The 18,917-nt window shown below is 42.2% G+C and overlaps 1 protein-coding gene across 1 annotated transcript; it reads left to right on the top strand.

Annotated features, from left to right (window-relative positions):
* Window positions 1–1,323: 1,323 nt before the first annotated feature.
* Window positions 1,324–13,916, top strand: dusp7 (dual specificity phosphatase 7). Its single transcript, XM_037102089.1, has 3 exons — window positions 1,324–2,299; window positions 4,838–5,266; window positions 8,613–13,916. The coding sequence occupies exons 1-3, from the start codon at window positions 1,891–1,893 to the stop codon at window positions 8,927–8,929; spliced, it is 1,155 nt and encodes a 384-aa protein (XP_036957984.1). The 5' UTR covers window positions 1,324–1,890; the 3' UTR covers window positions 8,930–13,916.
* Window positions 13,917–18,917: the final 5,001 nt, after the last annotated feature.

Genomic DNA, 18,917 nt, shown 5'->3' on the forward strand with positions numbered 1-18,917 from the left:
ACTGCGAACTGGTTTCCGTATTTTAGGACTCATTACTACACCACTCTGTTGCATAAACCCAGAGGCTTGTTACATCATCCAGGAGCGTCCCATGCTGTCGCCTCACCACGCGGTGTCGTTTAGTAGCTATTCTGGAGCTTTTGATCATATCGCACGCGCATGAATGTTTAAGTTTCAATCTTTCTGAGAGCTTTAAAGGTGTAACATGAACAAAAATACAAATTTTAGCTTTAAATATTAAAAAAATTAACTAAACTTATCAACCGAACGGGAACTAATAACAGTTTCGACGTTCTGTCAAAGACGTCTATGTATTGTGTTGCAGAGATATCTGCTGAAATTAAAATGCTCCACTTTATACTTCTAAAGGTTACAGTCTGACTGGAAACAAATCCAACACGACCCCACTGCTCGGAGCTCCCCGTCCGGGCAGAGTAAGTTGACACGACCACCAGCTGTACGGTTAACTGAGCTGACTAGCCAGCGGTTGCTAAAGTTAGCAGTTAATCTCGACCCAAGATCTATTCATGGGCTGAAATAGGATATAACACGTTCGTTTTTTCTGGTGCCGAAGCATTGGTCAGTTGAAACTATTAATAAAAAACACAATACTTTCTATCACCTGTGAAGAACAAGCCTCTATTTTTAAATGTATCTTCGGGTGTATCTCTGCAACTATGAGGTCTGTTTGAGTAGTCAAGGTATGGCATAAACAAACAATTATTTTTTTCCGCCAAAAATGATTTTACAATTTTAGAATGAACGTCCCTGAGGAATGATGCAGGTGCAGCTCCAAATCTATAGCAAACCAGAGCAAAACATCTGAATATCACCCCTTCCAACTTTTATGCTGATAAAGTGAAGCAGAGCAAGATTAGAAAGGGTTTGATACTCAGGCAGAATCTCCAGATGTGCCATTGTGGCACCATCTTAGCACCATCTGCCATTAAAATTGCCATTTATAAATTCCCAGGTACCAAACCATATATTTTGCTTACATGCTATCATATAGGTCCAATTGGACTCCACTTAGGCTTAACCGGTTCATGAAAAATATTAGACAATATGTTCAAGAATGAAGATTCAGTCTCGTGGTTCACAATGAAAACCTGCAACTCAACTCGTTAAAAAAAGCCACTTTTAACAACGCCTGAATGAAAGACTGGAGAGATTTACGGAGTCAAACGTGTCATTCAAAGTTCGACTTCACTGTCCAGACCATCAATGAATGTTTATGAATGTCACGAGGAGCGCCGAGCGGCTCTGCGCCTTTAAATCCGCGCGCTCCTCCCTCTTCTCAATGACAAGCCCGCAGAGCCTCTTTAACGCGTCCAGTGGAAATGACAAACCAGAGGCGCTCCGCGGGCCAGCATGTCCAGCACCGACAGTAACCATGGGCTTTAGCGGCGGCGACTCGTCCGAACCACGCATCCCTTTAAGACACTGAGCTAGCCACCTCTGGTTCCGTTTTTTTTTTTTTTTGTTTTTTTTTTTTTCTCTCTCGGCGCGACGTGCGGACGCGTCAAAAGTTCGAAGCGCGCATCGCCGAATGGACGTCGATGGGCTGGAATGAAACCTCCGCTTCCATCGGACTGAAGGAAGGAAGGGAGAGAAGCCCCTGCATGTTCAAGTTTCCTGCTCCGGCTAGAGGGGCATCGGTGCGCGCTTGTTGGATGTGGGTGCGTGCGGGGAAGTGTGTGTTGGGTGCGTGTGTGTGCGCGCCCGCAGCAGCAGCAGCAGCAGCGGCGGCGGCGGTGGTGGAGGTGGTGGTGGCCGCGGGAAAGGGAAGTTTTAGCAGCGCCGTGATTTCTCCTCTCCTCCCCGCCACATCTATTCCGCCGTGTTGTTTTCCATGTCACGGCAGGGGGCAGGCGGATTAACGTTTCCCTGATGAAAATTAATCATCCGTGGAGAGGCTCTGTGATCGTGACTATTATGATGATGTCGAGTAAGAGCGTGGAGTGGCTGCAGGAGGAGCTGGAGTCCGGGGCCGGCTCCCTGCTGCTGCTGGACTGCAGACCCCATGAGCTGTACGAGTCCTCGCACATCGAGTCGGCCATCAACCTGGCCATCCCGGGCCTCATGCTCCGGAGGCTGAAGAAGGGCAACCTCCCCATCCGCTCCATCATCCCCAACAACGAGGACAAGGAGAAATTCGTGAAGCGCTGCAAGACGGACGTGGTGGTCCTGTACGACGAGGCGGCTCCGGAGCGCCAGGAGTCCGGGCTGGGGAGCTCCGTGCTGGGGCTGCTCCTGCAGAAGCTGCGGGACGACGGGTGCAAGGCTTTCTATCTGGAGGGTAAGAGGAGCAGACAGCTGGATGTGTGTTACAGTTTTAATTCATACAAAAAAAAAAAAAAGAGTCATACTGACTCCAGCTGGAGATGTTATAATTTTAAAACTTCGATTTAATAAGTTTAATCCGCACATATATGAAATCGTAAGCCTGTATGTGCCGGGATCATTTAATTAGAAGACACATTTGTTAAATTATATCTTTGTCTTTGGATCATCCGGAGCAAAACGCTTGAGATTTGGGCGGTTTGCTAAGAATTATTTAAATAAATAAATAGAAAAAAACATGTCTTAACTCTTGACAAGCCATTCGTTTTTTGTAGAAACAACTCTGAAACCTTATTACAGGTTATAAATTGTCACAATGTGGCGATCCTTCCCTTAAAAATCCAGCTGTTGTCACCTGCCCGCACACTTAAGTTTATTTATTATCATTTCTCACAAGGGCAAATGTTTTTTATAGTCAAGAATGTCTTCTTTATCACAGATATTATAATAGATATCATTTCACACGCAGCTTCACCTCGCTGTGAAGTCTTAACGAACTTTGACAGGAACACTTCCGACATTAATTATCGCCTGGATTTATTATGTTTCATATTTTTTTATTCCTAATCAGGACAGAGTCGCTTTAATCACGAGACGATGAAAAAGAGTCGTGAAGCAGCGTCCATGTGTCTCTGCGAACACACGCGCGCGCGCACATGCACACACACACACGCACACACAGAGTGAGAAAGAGAGAGAGAGCTGGGTTCAATATGTTTTCAATTAAATGCTGCAGAAATGGCCCCGCCATGTTGTGCTCCTTTTTCGAAAAAGACTGGCGGTTTTTTTTTTTTGTTTTTTTTTTTCATGAATGAACAGAGAAACGAGGACACGACGACAACCCTCCCACGGTGAATAATCCTCCCGACAATAATTTAAAAAAAAGTAGATTATATGATTAAAAACACGGATAGGTAGAGAGTGTTAGAAGATGTGGATGTGTTGGTGATCAGAGGAAACATGTTTCGCAGTGGAGTCACAGGCAGAGCTGCCATTCACAAAAAGTCCACTGAGCTGAGTAGTGAGTGTTGTGGAGCTCAGCGTCCTCCCGCTGCTGCTGCTGCTGCTGCTGCTGCTGCTGATGATGCTGATCCTGATCCTGATCCTCCTCAGGGCTCAGCTTTTCTCAATGGGGCACATCTGTCCAGCTGCATATCTGCCTTTTCCACAATATCACCCTTATTCTCCTGCCACATCAGTGTGTGATGTCATGGCATAATAATAACAAAATCTTTTATGTATTTTTTTAAAATTCAGTTACATGCCTGTATGATTATAGACGTGACATGCATTCGTCTTTATGTTAACTAAAGGAGCACTGTGTCATTTGGCAGAGAAAAACTAAGAATTTCAGTGTTTATAATTAGAATGAGGTGATCATACAGACTCAGAAATGTTTGGGATTTTTGACAGGTGAATGAACAAGCTGTTCTCAGAGGAAAACACTGTTTGAAGATAGGAAAGGTGGCAGGGTCCGCCACATATAAACAGAAAAGTAAAGCGGTATAAAAGTCAGTCATGGAAACAAAGAGAGATTGTTTGTTTATTTAGTTTGTTTAGGCATCTTTTTTTTTTAATTATTCATTTAAATGAATCAATGAAAATGTTGATTAAAATGTCTTCTCCAAAACTGCGTACTGCACCTTATAAAAAGTGTAGCACATACCTGTTATTAGACAGTTAAGTCACTGTGGTGTGATGTGTGTTTAATAGCATCACTTATCTTCTTCTTTCTGTTTGATTTGATTTATTCTCATGTCACACACACAATACGTCCGACCCTCACGGGTTTAGAGACAGCAAAAGTACATTTGCACCGATCAAAGATGTCAGTATGTTTTATTTTATTACAACATTATGGGTTATATCACAGCTCTGTGTTGAACAAGATGTTCTGTCTCGGTTGAGAGTGTAAAGCCTTATGTCCTTGGAGATGTGACAGCACAACAAACAAACAAACAAAACTTTATTTATCTTCTTAATTTTCTTCTTATTTTCTTCTAATTTATTCACACCTGTTCAAAAAATCCAAAAGGTTCAGGAAACCATCATTAATAAATGGTAAATGTATAATTAACTAATGTTTAGTTTAGTTTTTTCACTGTTGACAATGAAATGCTTCATAAACCATTTATTAAGCAATCAGTTACAACTTTAAGACCATCCAGCTGATGGTTATTATAAAGTCTGTATCTTCCTTATTTGAACCCACCAATAGATTTCATTTTAAGAAGCTGTAATCAGAGAATGTCGGCCTTTATTCTGTTTAATCAATTGTCATTATACTCATTGATTAGTCGCTGCAGCTCTTGTTCACTCAGGTTTATAACTGTTGATCCCTTCAGTCTTTACATCCAGCTGCCATTTTGTAGACACTGAACTTCACATTTTTCCCTACAGAAGCTGCGTCACATTCTTTGCACCACCCAGTGAAATTATTTTCTTGGCTTTATTCTAAAATGAACCCTTTTCTGGTCTCTTCCTCGTCCTCCAGGGGGCTTCAACAAGTTCCAGTCGGAGTACCCCGAGCACTGCGAGACCAATCTGGACTGCTCCTGTCCCAGCAGCTCCCCACCAGCCTCCGTCCTCGGCCTGGGAGGACTCCGCATCAGCTCCGACTGCTCGGACGGGGAGTCTGACCGCGAGCCGGGCAGCGCCACGGAATCCGAGGGCAGCCCCCTCCCCAACAACCAGCCGGCGTTTCCCGTCCAGATCCTGCCGTACCTTTACCTGGGCTGTGCCAAAGACTCCACCAACCTGGATGTGCTCAGCAAGTACAATATCAAGTACATCCTCAACGTGACGCCCAACCTGCCCAACATGTTCGAACACGAAGGGGACTTCAAGTACAAACAGATCCCCATCTCCGATCACTGGAGCCAGAACCTCTCGCAGTTTTTCCCCGAGGCCATTTCATTCATCGGTAAGTGAAAATTGGAGAGAGCTCAGATTGTGTGTGTCTGTCTGTCTGTGTGTTATCTTGTGTTGCTTTGGATCTACTTATCAATTCATCTACTCGTGATTTTCTTGGTTGCATAATGTGCCAGTTAAGAAAAATACAACAAGGTGATGGCTTCAGGTTGCTTGCTTTGTCAGACTCAGAGGCTAAAACTAACAAATAATCAGTTCACTTTCATACATGACTAAGAAAAACGGGAAATCAGCACATCTGAGAAGCTAGAACCAACAGATATTTGGTATTTATGCTTAATAAATGATTATGTAAATAAATGATTATTTACGACTACTTTTTTTGTCCATTCACCAATCGATTAATCAACTAATCGCTCAGGCTCTCCAGTATGCGTCTTTAAAGCTGCAAGTAAACAATTACTTTCATTAGATTCATCTGGATTCATTTTTAATGAATCAATGAATGGTTTGTACCAGTTGTTAAGTAAAAAGTAAAAGTAACGAGGATAGAGTGTCATCTCATACCTTCGTGTAGACCCATAAAATGTATCTTGCAACCCCTCGCTGGGGTCCCGACCCTCCGGCTGGGAACTGCTGCTTTTGTTTGTTTTGTTTAGAATGTTGATATCTTCATATTTGAGGAGTCTGTAGTGTCACATACGTTTTGTCTAAATAAATTGGTCTGTAAAATGCCAGAATCAGTTAATCGTTGCAGCTCTACTTCCAAATTGTCTTTGTTCAATCGCTGTAATGAAATGAATCAGAGAAAACAGTAAACCATCAACTATGACAATCTCCAACCGGCTCCAGCACTAAAATCAGATAAAGATCTTCGTATAAAAGTTGTTTTATAACAGAATTAGATGTCTTGAAAGCTGCTCCTGCCAGCTGTATTCAGACGGCCTGTGTTTTACTGCTTCTGGTTAAAAATGAATAACCACAAACTATAAAGCAAAGTCTTGAATAAAACATGGCCGCAGATTCTTTTACTGTGGGGTCATACTGAAGCCACAAGAATTTTATCTGCCCCCCCTCCCAACCCCCCAACCCCCCAACTCCCCATCATCTCGTTCCACATTTTCAGTATTTCCCATCATTCCCGTCATTCCTTCTGACTGAATTCCCAGAGAATGAGTAAATCCCCTCTCTGATGAGTCAATGAGTTCGCCTTAGACTGTGCAGACCCCCTCGCATCTGTCTTTTCTTTCTCGACTAATGCCTCTGCTTAGGTGGGAGGAAGCGTGACATATGCCAGAGCGCAGAGGTCGTGGCAGATTTGGGTCATGCTGATGTTAAACGGCGGCTAATTATGGGCGAGAGCTCGCGCTGAAAGGGAGAGCGAGATGTGACCGCGTGCTGTTGTACCCTGCGGATTCCTTAAATAACTCAAGTTATCGATTGCTGATTTTCGATGTTTTGAAGAATGCAGAGACGGCGGGATGTGATTTGAGAAGTGGTTTCGATCCCCGCGCGTGAAAGCCCAAATGAAGTGACGCAATACTGCGTGATCAGATTGGGCCAGATTAACCACAGGTGACTTATTGGACTTCTGAGGCTCGTATCGTTGGGTTTTTGGTCTCCAGATTTCTTTTTTTTTTTTGATGGTGTAAAAGTGAGCACACATCAAATATAAATTTAATTTGGCAGTCTGAGCTCGTGAGCCAACTGACCCCAATCCTGCAACAAGAGAGGCAGGCGGAGAGAGCGAGAGAGCGAAAGAGAGAGAGAGAAGAAAGGAAAGAAGCACTTAACTCTCGCGCTAATGGCCTGTAGTGATGCAAGTGCAAAGGGCTCAAAACTGACAGAAGGTGGATGGATGTAGCCCGTTAATAATGTAAGACGTTTTTCTTTTCTTTTCCTTTTTTTTTTTTTTTTTAAATTCGTGTTTTTCGACGGGCCGAGAGCTAGAAAGCAGAATGAAACATGACTTTCTGCTGTCATTGAGAAGGGTCACTCCGGATTCTTTCAAAATATGACATGAAACATTCGGAAAGGAAGATCTAAAGTCTCAGCTCTCGTGTAACGACGTGCTACTCCTGTGAATAGTAGAGCTGCAGCAGTCAGTCGATCAAAGGAATCCGATGACCTCGTAAATCGTTTCAGTCTTCATTCAAGCAAAAATGTCAAACTAGTTCCAGCTCCTCAGATGTAAGGATTTGCAGCTTCTCTTTGTCATTTATCATATTAAATTAAAGGGTCTTTAGGTTTTGAACTATTGGTTACTGTTAGTTTCTTGGTGTACAGACCCAACACCTACTAGATTAATAGTGAAAATAATCAACAGATTAAATGTTGTATAGCTGCCACTAACAATTCAGTGTTTCCCAAAAGCTCCTGATGTTGTGCTCAAACGTCTTGTTTTGTCCACGACCCAAAGATTTACATTTTACTGTCACAGTGGAGGAAAGGGAACCAGAAGTCATTCACAGTAAAGCGACTAGACTCATATGACTTGGACTTACTTTGGTATCTAATCGATTAAAGTAACATTTATTGGACATTGGCATTTTCTAAGTGCAACACTACTGTCGTAAATACAAATCCCAGGGCTGTAACAGTTTGTCAGATGTTACGTAGGTGCTGACTACCAAATCTAAAGTATTTACATCATATAAATGTTGTGTTGAAGTAAACCTGTATGTAACGCTGCGATCTAACCATCTCAAGCTGTTAATGTTAATGTTGCTTTAAGTATTCTTATTCAGTCATTGTTAAAGACAAATAAAATGTGTTACTGATTGAGCCATAGCTTTTGCCTTTTGCACATGAGGAATTTAGTCTCATGCAAAGAAAAATATTCTGTTGTACTAAAGTCAAAGGTTGTTCTTAAATAGTCACGACTAAATATGCAACAGTCACATTTAACATTAGAAAACATTTTTAGTTGTTATTTCACACTTTAAAAAAAAAAAAAAAAAACTGATCAAAGAGCGATCTCCTCCAACGGAACTCTGCCAACTTCAAACCGCTGAGAGAGAGAGAGAGAGAAAAAAAAAAAGAGATGCAAAAATATGTCGTGTGAAACCGAAACTGTCCAAACTTTGGCAGAAAACCGTGTGTTCATACAGGATCCCAGCGCTCATAGTATCGAGCTTGACAAAAAAAAGAATCGCAGAGCCTTTGAATATATGTTTCTACTATATTTTCATGTGATTTAGCATGTTGTGATTGATATTTATATTCTGAAAAATGACTCAGAAATGACTTCTTAATTTGTTTCTTAGAATCCTTTTTTCTCGTGACGCTTGATTTCGCTGATCATCTGAAGGCGTGTGACTGAAACACCAGTTTAAACTGTAATCTTATCCGCGTCTTTTCCCCTGCTCTCTTCTTTCCCTCCCGTGCTTCCTCCTCAGATGAGGCTCGCTCCAAAAAGTGCGGCATCCTTGTGCACTGTCTGGCCGGGATCAGCCGATCGGTGACCGTCACGGTGGCCTACCTGATGCAGAAGCTCAACCTGTCGCTCAACGACGCGTACGACTTCGTCAAGCGGAAAAAGTCCAACATCTCCCCGAACTTCAACTTCATGGGCCAGCTCCTGGACTTTGAGCGGACGCTGGGCCTCAACAGCCCCTGTGACAACCGCTCGACCTCGCCGACGCACGACCAGCTCTTCTTCACCACCCCGACCAATCACAACGTGTTTCAGCTGGACACGCTGGAGTCCACATGAAAAGTCAGACGGTGAACTTTCCCTTCTCTGGTGGGGGGTGGTCCCGGTGGTGTGGTTAACAAGTGGCTGCACTGGAGGGAAGCAGCCGGTTTTAGTGAATGTTTTAGCCTCCTGGTGGCTCGTCCTATGAGATCCTGGCCACGGAGCAGCGTCGGAGGGGCAGGAGAGGTCACAGATGCCACGTTAAAAAGGGGGAAAGGGGAGTTTTTTTAACCCAGAGGGGGAACTGACAGACAGGCTTTTTTTTTTTTTTTTACGATGGCGTCCTCCTTTTGGAGTTGATGGAAATCGAGGCAAAGAGCCCCGTCTTGCTAACGAAGAACCGAGGAGACTCATCTGACTGAGAGACTGAGCGGCAGCAGGTCAGACAGCTTCATACAAAGATAGGAAAAAAATCTACAGCACTCAGTTTATGAGACTTTTCTGCCTCGGCTCTACTGAGCTGAGTTGACTGGTGCCAAGTGGAGAACCTGGGATTTGCTTGTAGGAAATCTCGCTCTACTGAATGTAGAGTTTCATAAACCAAGGAATTAAAACACACACACACACACACACACACACACACACACACACACACACACACAGTATGTATGTTTGTACTGTATGTACCGTATGTATGTTAACGTACATAGAAAGAAAAATGTATGGGCAGTCCTTAACAAATCCAGTATGTCTATATGCATTTTTGTATATTTTTGTGTACATTTACGCACAAATCTATACCTTTATATAAATATATATACGCATAGAAATCGTATCTATCCAATCTAACAATGGCTTAAGAGAATGTAAAACTAAAGAAGGTGGGACTGGTGTGGCGGCGCCAAACAAAGAGGAACACGGTGAGATTCCTAGTTGTCTTTTTTTTTTTTTTTAGTTTCGTTTTTCTTTAGGTTCGTTATGACCTAATGCAGTTTGCACAGTGGTGTAGCCATTGACTTGTTGGCACTTGGAGCCGGTGCTTGGAGGCAGGCAGATAAAGAGACATTCAGAGAGGAGGAGCGGAGAGAGGAGAGGCCAGTCCCAGGCTGCGACGAGTCCCAACAGCTGCACGGCGGAGTGGGGAGGGAGCGGGAGCTGAGGCCCCCCGAGCGAAGGACGAGGTTCAGGGGTTGGGACGAGGGCATGGGGTTAGGAATCATCAGTTGAATCATGGTTGGGTAGATTTGACATTTAGCCAACTGCTCTCAAGTGCAAGTTCCCAGTTCTTACTTCCTTCCCCATATGACTGTTCATCACGTTGCCTAACCAGAAGCACCACTTGTTTTTGAGCAGCTGTTTGGATTATTTTAGTCGTTTCGAGTCAGAAACTCTGAACTTCCTTTTGGTTTTATCATCACAGCATCTAACGGCTTTGACTTTTGTAATTTGAGGCAGAGAGCTGAATGAGAGGTCAGGGGCGGTGTTGGGGGGGGGGGGGGGCGTGATTAGGCTGCAGTGACATTTCCGAGCAACTCTTTTGGCCAGCTTTTCTCAGCGAGGAAGTGCCTCCACACGCTCGCATTACCTGACTTCTTTTTCGCCTGAGAGGAAGTTGTTTGTTGACCTGTCGTCCTGGCTTTCATCCCAAGGTACAAAATTTGCCAAAAAAAAAAAAAAAGACTTGCACTTGAGGGACTGTGATTGTAACCCGGTCTTGATGTTGGGATCATGATGATGTGGACCGGGACTGGCCTCAGTTTACAGACTGCACTTACGTCCTTTAACTGCACCGTTGAAAACCGGTGGAAGGTCTTTCCGCAAAGGGATCACCCATTTAGTCAAAGAGACGTTTGTCTGAGTTGATTCACCCTTAAGCCTTGGGTACATTAAATGAAAGATATATTAAACACAAATTATATATATATATATATATATATTATAGAGCTAATAGTAAACAGATTATTTTGTATACCTGAGCATGTTGTGGTACCGTATGCTCTCTAACAGTAGACATAACCACGGGTTGGACGTTTGCTTTATCAGGAGGGAAGACGAGCGATGGGGACCGTTTTTTTAACTGCTGTTGCCGTTGATCATGGCGGTAAACAGCATGTGGTTAAGGAGTTTTCTGAGACTCTGTTCACATCTGAAGCACCTTAACGAGAAAGACCGGTTTTATTGTGGGTTTCCTCATCTGAGTGGAAACAACACCACAGCACTGATGGCAGCGTCTGCAGGTACGCCGGGTGTCATGCAAGAACATTCTCAGTGGATTCATAAGTACAACAAAAGTCTTTCAGCCTGACAAACTTCACGGTCAAAAACATAATCAACTCCATAACTGCCACAGGAAGGCCACCTGCTGTTCAACTCGCGGGCAGGTTTCATTCGCAAACATTTGATTAAGGGGCGGCTGTAGCTCAGCGGGTAGAGCAGGTTGGCTAGTGATTGGAAGGTCGCTGGTTCAAATTCTGGCTCCCCCAGGCTGAGCTGAGCTGCAGGTCAAAGTGTCCTTGAGCAAGATACTAAACTCCAAATTGCTCCTGAGGGCCCTACTACGAGCTGGTGACTTCACCCGGAGACAGATCCCGTGACCCCTTGAAAAAGTGATAAAGCAGTTACAGACTGCATGTTAGCAGATTAATTTCTCAGTTGTTTTCCTTCAGTTCTTTAAATCACGGCCTTTGTTTTTACAAAATCTCTTTAAGTGGCAACAATAAATGTAAGTCAACAATAGGTCAAGATCCAATAGATCCAAAACCTCTAAATTACTCTAAATTACACCTATAGGTGCTAACCGAATGTAAACAAACAGGTTGTCATGGCAAAAGTGGGCATGCAAAACATTTAATGACATCATCATTTCCTCAAGCATACAAGAAACTAGTTAAGACAAAGAGGTTGTAAAAAAATCTCAAACACAATTCGGCTTTGAACAAGAGGCCAAAAAGCAAAGTTAAATGGCAAATTTTATATATATATATATATACACACACACGCAGTTGTGTGGAGAAGGCCAAAGAGAAAAAAACCCAAATGAATCAGCAGATGGAAACAACAAATTCAGCACTGACAGTAGAGACACTAGAGTCGACCATGCTGTCATCAAAGAGCCTTAAATGACAGAAGTAAAAGATTGAATGATTTGATAACAAACCAAAGCAGCCTCTGATTTTTTTTTAGAGATGACGTTGTCATCGAAGAGCAAAACCATTTAGCTACAGGTGAGGAGGAGGTGGAGGTTTAGCTGTAGAGGCTCTTAAAGTAAAACACGTGGTTTCCCCCCCTACGGAGAAAGTAGGACAATCCGCTCATGACTCATACGACATGTCTGGACCACAAATGAATTTAGATAAAGTTGTGTGAAAAATTTTAGAAGACGCCTGTACATTCACAAAACCTGAGACAGGATGGATTAAAAAAAAAAAAAAAAATGCAATACACTTGCAAAAACAGGAACGCAGACGTCTTTACTTACTATTAGCTCTTGCTCTGGAAATACAACTAAAAAAGGAGAACGCGACGCCTGTGGCATTTCCGAACGAATCTGTTTGTACATGTTTCTTGCATGAGGCCCATTATTCATGGCCAACTACAGAAATTTAGTTTCAGAGCGTTGATGTGGACGGGGTCTATACAGAAACAACAGAACTGGGTTTCAGAGGGGACAGCCGTTGAATCTGAACAGGGTTGGTTTGAGCTGGCCTTATATAATCTTTCTAACTTGTTTCTAATGCTGACTGTTCAATACTCTTTGTATCTCACTTTAGTAAAACATTGTGTAAAAAAGAAAATTGTTCATCTGTTATTTGAATCAGTACGCGGTAACAACAGACAGCGAGCTGTCTTTTTTTTTTACCGTAACGGGTCACACGAGGTCCTGTTTGTTACTCTGCAATATATCAAAAACACCTTTTTTTGCAGTATTTTGTAGATCCAAGACCTCAACATTTTTAAACTCTTCTTCTTTTGTACTATATCTATTCTATATAATTATACAAGATACAGCTCGATATGGCTTGTGGACTGAAGTAACATTTCACCTGGGGTGTGCAAAAATGTGCATTATCAACCTGAATGAGGCCCTCGATAACACACACACACACACACACACACACACACAGTTTCACCCAGCCAGAGCTGTGGTTCAGCATGCCAGTTATCTTTCATAATAGACAATTACAACACCCCGGCTTTAATAATTACAAGGTCTTTTTCTGTCTTGTTTTGATATGATGTGCTCTATGCTATTCCTGTGGCCTTTCAATATGAATATATATCTAAGTATATATATGTTATGAATTTATATGCAAAAGTTCCTCTCCTATTATAGCATCAGAGATGAAGATAATACCACCATGCTTGAATGGACGTCCCTCATCTGTAGTCATATTTCCCACTTACAATAAGAAAAAAACACTGAGGACTTGATCACTTGCACCCTAGGATTGAAATATATTTCAGTACGGAGCTTTTCTATTTAAAAAAAAGAACATGGTTGATTTCAAGCTGCTTTCTTGTGTTTTTTTGTGTCTTTGTAACAATGAAAGAGAAATCAAGTCTTTTTTCTCTGTTTGTAAATTTGCCAGATCACGGGAACGGTCCGTTTCTGTGTCCTTAAAAACTTGTAGCTACATCTCGGTGAGAATGTGTTTCGGGAGGGAAAGGGGCGTGAATGAGCGGGAGCCTCCGGAGGAGAGACAGCGGCGGACGTTGAATACAAAGTGAAAGAAAAAAGTGAATGATTTTAAAAATGTTACCTCAGTGAGGATTTTTTCAGGGATTTTTTTGACAATGCATCTTGCATCGTGTTACAGCTTTGAACACACGTTGAATAGCTGTTTTGTATTGTGCTGTAAACAGTTTTTAAAAAATAAAAGATGCAATCTGTCTGTGTGTAAAAAAAAAACAAAAAACAAAACAAAGGGGCATGTTAAACCAGGGCAGGTTCACCTTTTCTGTCTACTGAAGGAAATACGATCGACCCTATGTATTGTACAGTATATGGAAACAACACAAGACATGTTTATACCGCAAATAAATATTGAAATATTTTTTTCTTTAACTCGTGTTTCCTGATTATTTCTCACCACAAAACCACACTGAAATCACTTCAATGGGAAATGACATTAATGCAGAAGAATTTGTTATTATATTGATCAACATACTGACAGCTCACATGGTCGCTTACAGTATGTGTTTGTACTGCATAGTGTCACAATGTAAATCTGATGTGTTATGCCATGGTTAGCAAGATTTTATAAAAGGAAAACAGACTTCAGCTTCACAAAATTCTGCCGATTTAGACGTCCTTCCTTATACTTTCCTTATTCTTGTGAATTATTGGATAATTTCATCGGTTCAGGTCGGTATGAATCATTCTGATGTCACAGAAAAATACTAAATGTTGATAGTTGAATTGGCCACAAACAGTCGCTGGTTTGTTTTGATCGGTTACAAGCAAAATGTGGTTGAGCCATTGATCAGCATATTGACAGCTCACATGGTACAGTATCTGATTGTACTGTAAAGCGCTGCACAGTCAGGACCCCCATAAAAAATGTATCTGATTGGTTATACGATGATTAACATGAAACAAACATACACTGCTCAAAATGAGTTAGGCACACTGGGATATTTTTACTGTTTCACTTGATTGTTTATTGGTCCTCAAAAATAATGAAACACATTTAATTTGAATTTTATTGCATGTCCATGCAATATCCCAATATTCCTAACTCATTTTGAGTAGTGTTCTTTGGCTGCACACAATCATGGATAAAGAAATTATTGAAATTACATTAAAAAAACAAACACTTTTTGAGTTAAAATGGTCACAATCAGTAGACGTACAGTTGCTACTGTCTAATGAGGGTTCACAGGCAAATATGGTTGACCAAAAAGAGAGATCCTGGATGGTTTTTTATAACATTAAAGCAACTGCAAACTTAGGGGTGTTTCCAGCCTTCATGCTCAGATCACTTAACAGATACTGGCTATAGATTCATATCAACAGAAAGACACAAGATTGATATTAATCTTCTTAGTTCATCATTAGGGAATGCTTGATTTCCCTATTTAGCATTTGTAACACATACAAATAATAATAAAAAGTTTTATAGCAGAGTATAATATGATATAGTGTGAGAGTCCTTCTCTCATGGAGACATTTTGATATTCTTAAAACTGTAAGAGGGACTAAAACTTGACAATAAAAGTCAATAAATACTTACATCTGCGCACAACAACACTGCAGTGTTTAAACACTGCTTATAATCACTTAGTGCGGTACGGCGGCTACGTCTGTTCTATTTTAACCTCTCTGAGAAAGATTAGGTTAAGGAATGACAAGAAAGCAGTTTTTTGGTTTTGTTAAGATTTCCCCTCATCTCACACACACACACACACACACACAAAGGGTTTGTATTGTTGCGTCTTTGCTGTGGCTTTGTGACGGTTACACATCCGATTGCCAAACCTGAAACTCTGCCACTTCCCTTCCATGTAGTCTGCACCACACTGTGTCTTTTTTGTGTGTGTTGCAAACAAGAAACATGTCCGTTTACCATGAACAACAAGGGACAAACGCGACCGGCCTCGACCACTTTGATCGCAAATCTAACCCTGTTTATGCAAATATGTTACAACATATCTTTTATTACATTATTAAAGAAATGTTTCTACTTTTCTGGAAATATTCTCATTTGCTGTCATGTGAGCGGGTTAGACATAAAGATTGATACCAGTGTCCGGTAAATAAGCAGCTGCAGCACAGAAGTCGGTTAGCTCAGCTTGGCATAAAGAATATAAACGAGGGGGAACAGCTAGTCTGGCTCTGTCCAAAAGCAGCAAATTAAACTTACTAGCCCCTCTGAAACTCAATAATCTGAGCATTCTACCTGGCCTGGAAACAAATGGTTAAAACACTGTCCTCACATAGTCCATATGAAACAGCAAACTGACTATTTACACTTCTGTTCTCGTATCTAATAAATGAATAAGATCAGACATGTTGAACACTGAGCTTTAGAGGTTGCTGTATGTGTGTTTTCTTTACCTGAGATGGAGCCAAGCTAGCTGTTTCCATTGTTCACAGTCCAGCTTGTATTTTGTTTTATGTATATGTGAGTGATATCGATCTACTCATCATAAGCACCTTATTATTTCTGTCACAGTTAGGTTTATAATTCTATATATTAGCGTTAGAAATGAAGCTGTTCTCCAAAGTAATGATGAATAACATCTGTCCCTCTCCGGGCCCCACTGTTTCAATGCTTGTGTGTCCATTAACTGTTCTCTCGCACAACCTTTAATGCTTTTCTATCCTCTCAATTAGCAGGTAATGATGGCACATGTGTAGGCTGTGTGAAAGCTGACAGCGAGGGAGAGAGAGTGTCAGCAAAGTGAGGAAGCGAGAAGGAGGGCTGGTGGTGGAAATAAAAAGAGCATCTTAAAGACAGAGCTGTGAGCCGAGCTGAGCCGGCTATAAATATCTCCCCCCCTCTCCTCTCCTCTCCTCTCCTCTCCCCTCCTCGTCCTCTCCTCTCCTCGTCCTCTCCAGTGTTGGCTTCTCTTACCTCCTTCTACAACGGCTCTTGTTTGTTTTTTCTTTTTTTCTTTGCCTTGACTTCCTCCTGCCGTCGCACCATCAAGAGAGCTGTTCACCTCGTGGTGATTCAGGCAGGATATTAGCAGCGACAGCAGAGGTGATATAACGGAAATGAAGGCCCCACCCTGTTTGAAGAGACGGGGGACAGGATGATCGACACTACCGGCTGATAACTCTCTGGTTTCCTGGCAACATGATGACAGGGTTTCCCACATGCCCGTCATTATCATGGCAGTTCATGTAACAGGAAATGTTTCCCACTCTAATTTGGAGTGATTAAAATTATACGAGAGTTTATCATGAACTGAGTTAGTTATTGAAGACGTTAATAAGTGGCTCGGTGACATTTCTGCGGTTGCCTTCTCAAGCGAACATATCATGGTGCTCCCTGATGACGGTGCCTCCTCCTGGTATCAAGAAGAGCACCTCGCTGGTCGCTTTTCACAAGTTCGCCGATCATTTCGGCTCCAACGAGCTCTGTTACCTATCACAGTGTATAAAGGTTTGTGTGCTGATCAGGTTATGTCCAAAAAGAATGCATCTCTTTCTCTTCCTCTTTCTGACTGCGTCTCTCATTTACTTCCCTCCTATGTTAAGTGTTGCAACTACAGACGATTCCCAGTGGGAAGATTTACAGTTCAAACAGTGTAGCCGATATGTTGCAGCAGCCTGACAAGCTAACTGGCTGTAAGTGAGGGAAAATATATAACATTGAGTCACAGGCTGGTCTTAAGTTTGGGATGAGGACCGAATAACGCAGCCTAAGAGAACACAGAGGACGACTTGATGACAGGAACTACAGAACCAAGGTGGGTTTCTTGCCAGTTGGCCCTTTTGGTTCCTGACAACCCAGAGTCAGTAAAGAGGGCCGTTGTCTAACCAGCCAACCAGATGATGACAGCTAAGCTAGCTGCTACTTTAGCAACAAAGCTGCAAAACTCTATCTTGTCTATCAGGAAACTATAAAACTCACCTTGGTACTGTCGTTCTCAGTGCTGGTTAACATGAGCTAGTAGTTACATTAGCAACAAGTAAAGCTATTTGTCCAGAGTTCAGGCAGAGTAGCTGTACGACAGCAGAAAGCCCAGAAAACCAGAAAGTATTTTCTACATAAAATATGATTCAGTTTCACCCAAAACACTGAATAAATCTACAGATTGACTTTTTTCCCTGCCTTTGTTGAGCCTAATGGTGGCATATAGGTGACATCTGGAGCAGAACGTGTGTGAAAAATACACCCAAACATCGATTTTGACTTCTGACTCGAGTCAGTGACAGCCGGGTCTCGGCTCGAGGCTCCATTAGCTGCTACTAGCCTAACACACTTACATGAAACTGTCAACAGACAAGTTGCATTGTGGGTAATATAGGTGCCAGGTTTTGACAGGAAAAAACAACACCTCAAAACTATATTACTGAATAGGTACTCTTTAAACCAACTTGCCTCACTTCCTTCTTTGCTGCCACAATAATGACCACCCCGACTAGAGGTTGTTGCCGTGAATACGGGTCGTAATAAGCAGCCTCCATACTCAAAGCTATATAGGTACTTTTCTGATGAGGATCTTTACTGTTAGATGCAGGAATAGGGGTTTGACTGGGTCTTAGCTTCAGGCCCTGCACCACCACACCCATAATACTGTTCTATATCCTATTAGCAAGAACTCTTGTGTATTTAATAGACCTATTGTTTAATAAGTACACAACCACTTTAGAGAAATGATTAAACCTAGGGTCTGTAATGTTGTTCAGAAACACATGCTGTTACACTGGGTCAAATGGTCCTGCTATCCTGAGAGTAGCCAGTACAGTATGTATTCAGAAAAAGGAACGAACATAATCAGACCTATGTGGGAGCTGCAGGACTGAGAAAAAACTGACCAATCCCTGCTTTTCAGCCTGGATAGCTCCGATTGGTCAGATGTCTTCATGTCTCGCTCTGCCTGCGTACCTCCCTCCTCCTCTGCACTTGCACACATTATGTTTCACTGATGCCAGAAGTGTTCAGCACACTCCTCTGCAGAAAGTTGCAGGAGAAAATGTTCATTTGGTTACAATTGCAATGTAACAGCTCACCCCGTTTAAAAGGCAAGGAAAAGAAAGCCTGTGGCAGAAAAGGCTGCGAAGAAATAGGCTCTGGATAAAGAAAGAAGTCAGACCCGAGTCAACATCGGTGCAGATTTTGAGTGGTGGAGACAACAGGGGCACGTGAAGGGCCTGAAGAGTGATGCAGAGTTGCTCTTTTTCTGTTGGACAGGTAATGATTTGTTTTGTTTCGGGGGGGAATCTGTTATTTTCATGAAAAATGTAAGGTTTGCCAGCTTGACTACGTTTGTAGCTCGTATTAGCCCAATGCTAACTTTAGCTTCTTTGTGTGTTGTTTTTAGCCATGAGAATGGCTAATGAGTCGGCCCATTTTCCACTGGATAAGGTCCGCTGCGTTGCGGCTCCGATCCG

Source organism: Acanthopagrus latus, chromosome 6 (genome assembly GCF_904848185.1).
Source record: "Acanthopagrus latus isolate v.2019 chromosome 6, fAcaLat1.1, whole genome shotgun sequence".
In the NCBI taxonomy this organism is placed as follows: domain Eukaryota; kingdom Metazoa; phylum Chordata; class Actinopteri; order Spariformes; family Sparidae; genus Acanthopagrus; species Acanthopagrus latus.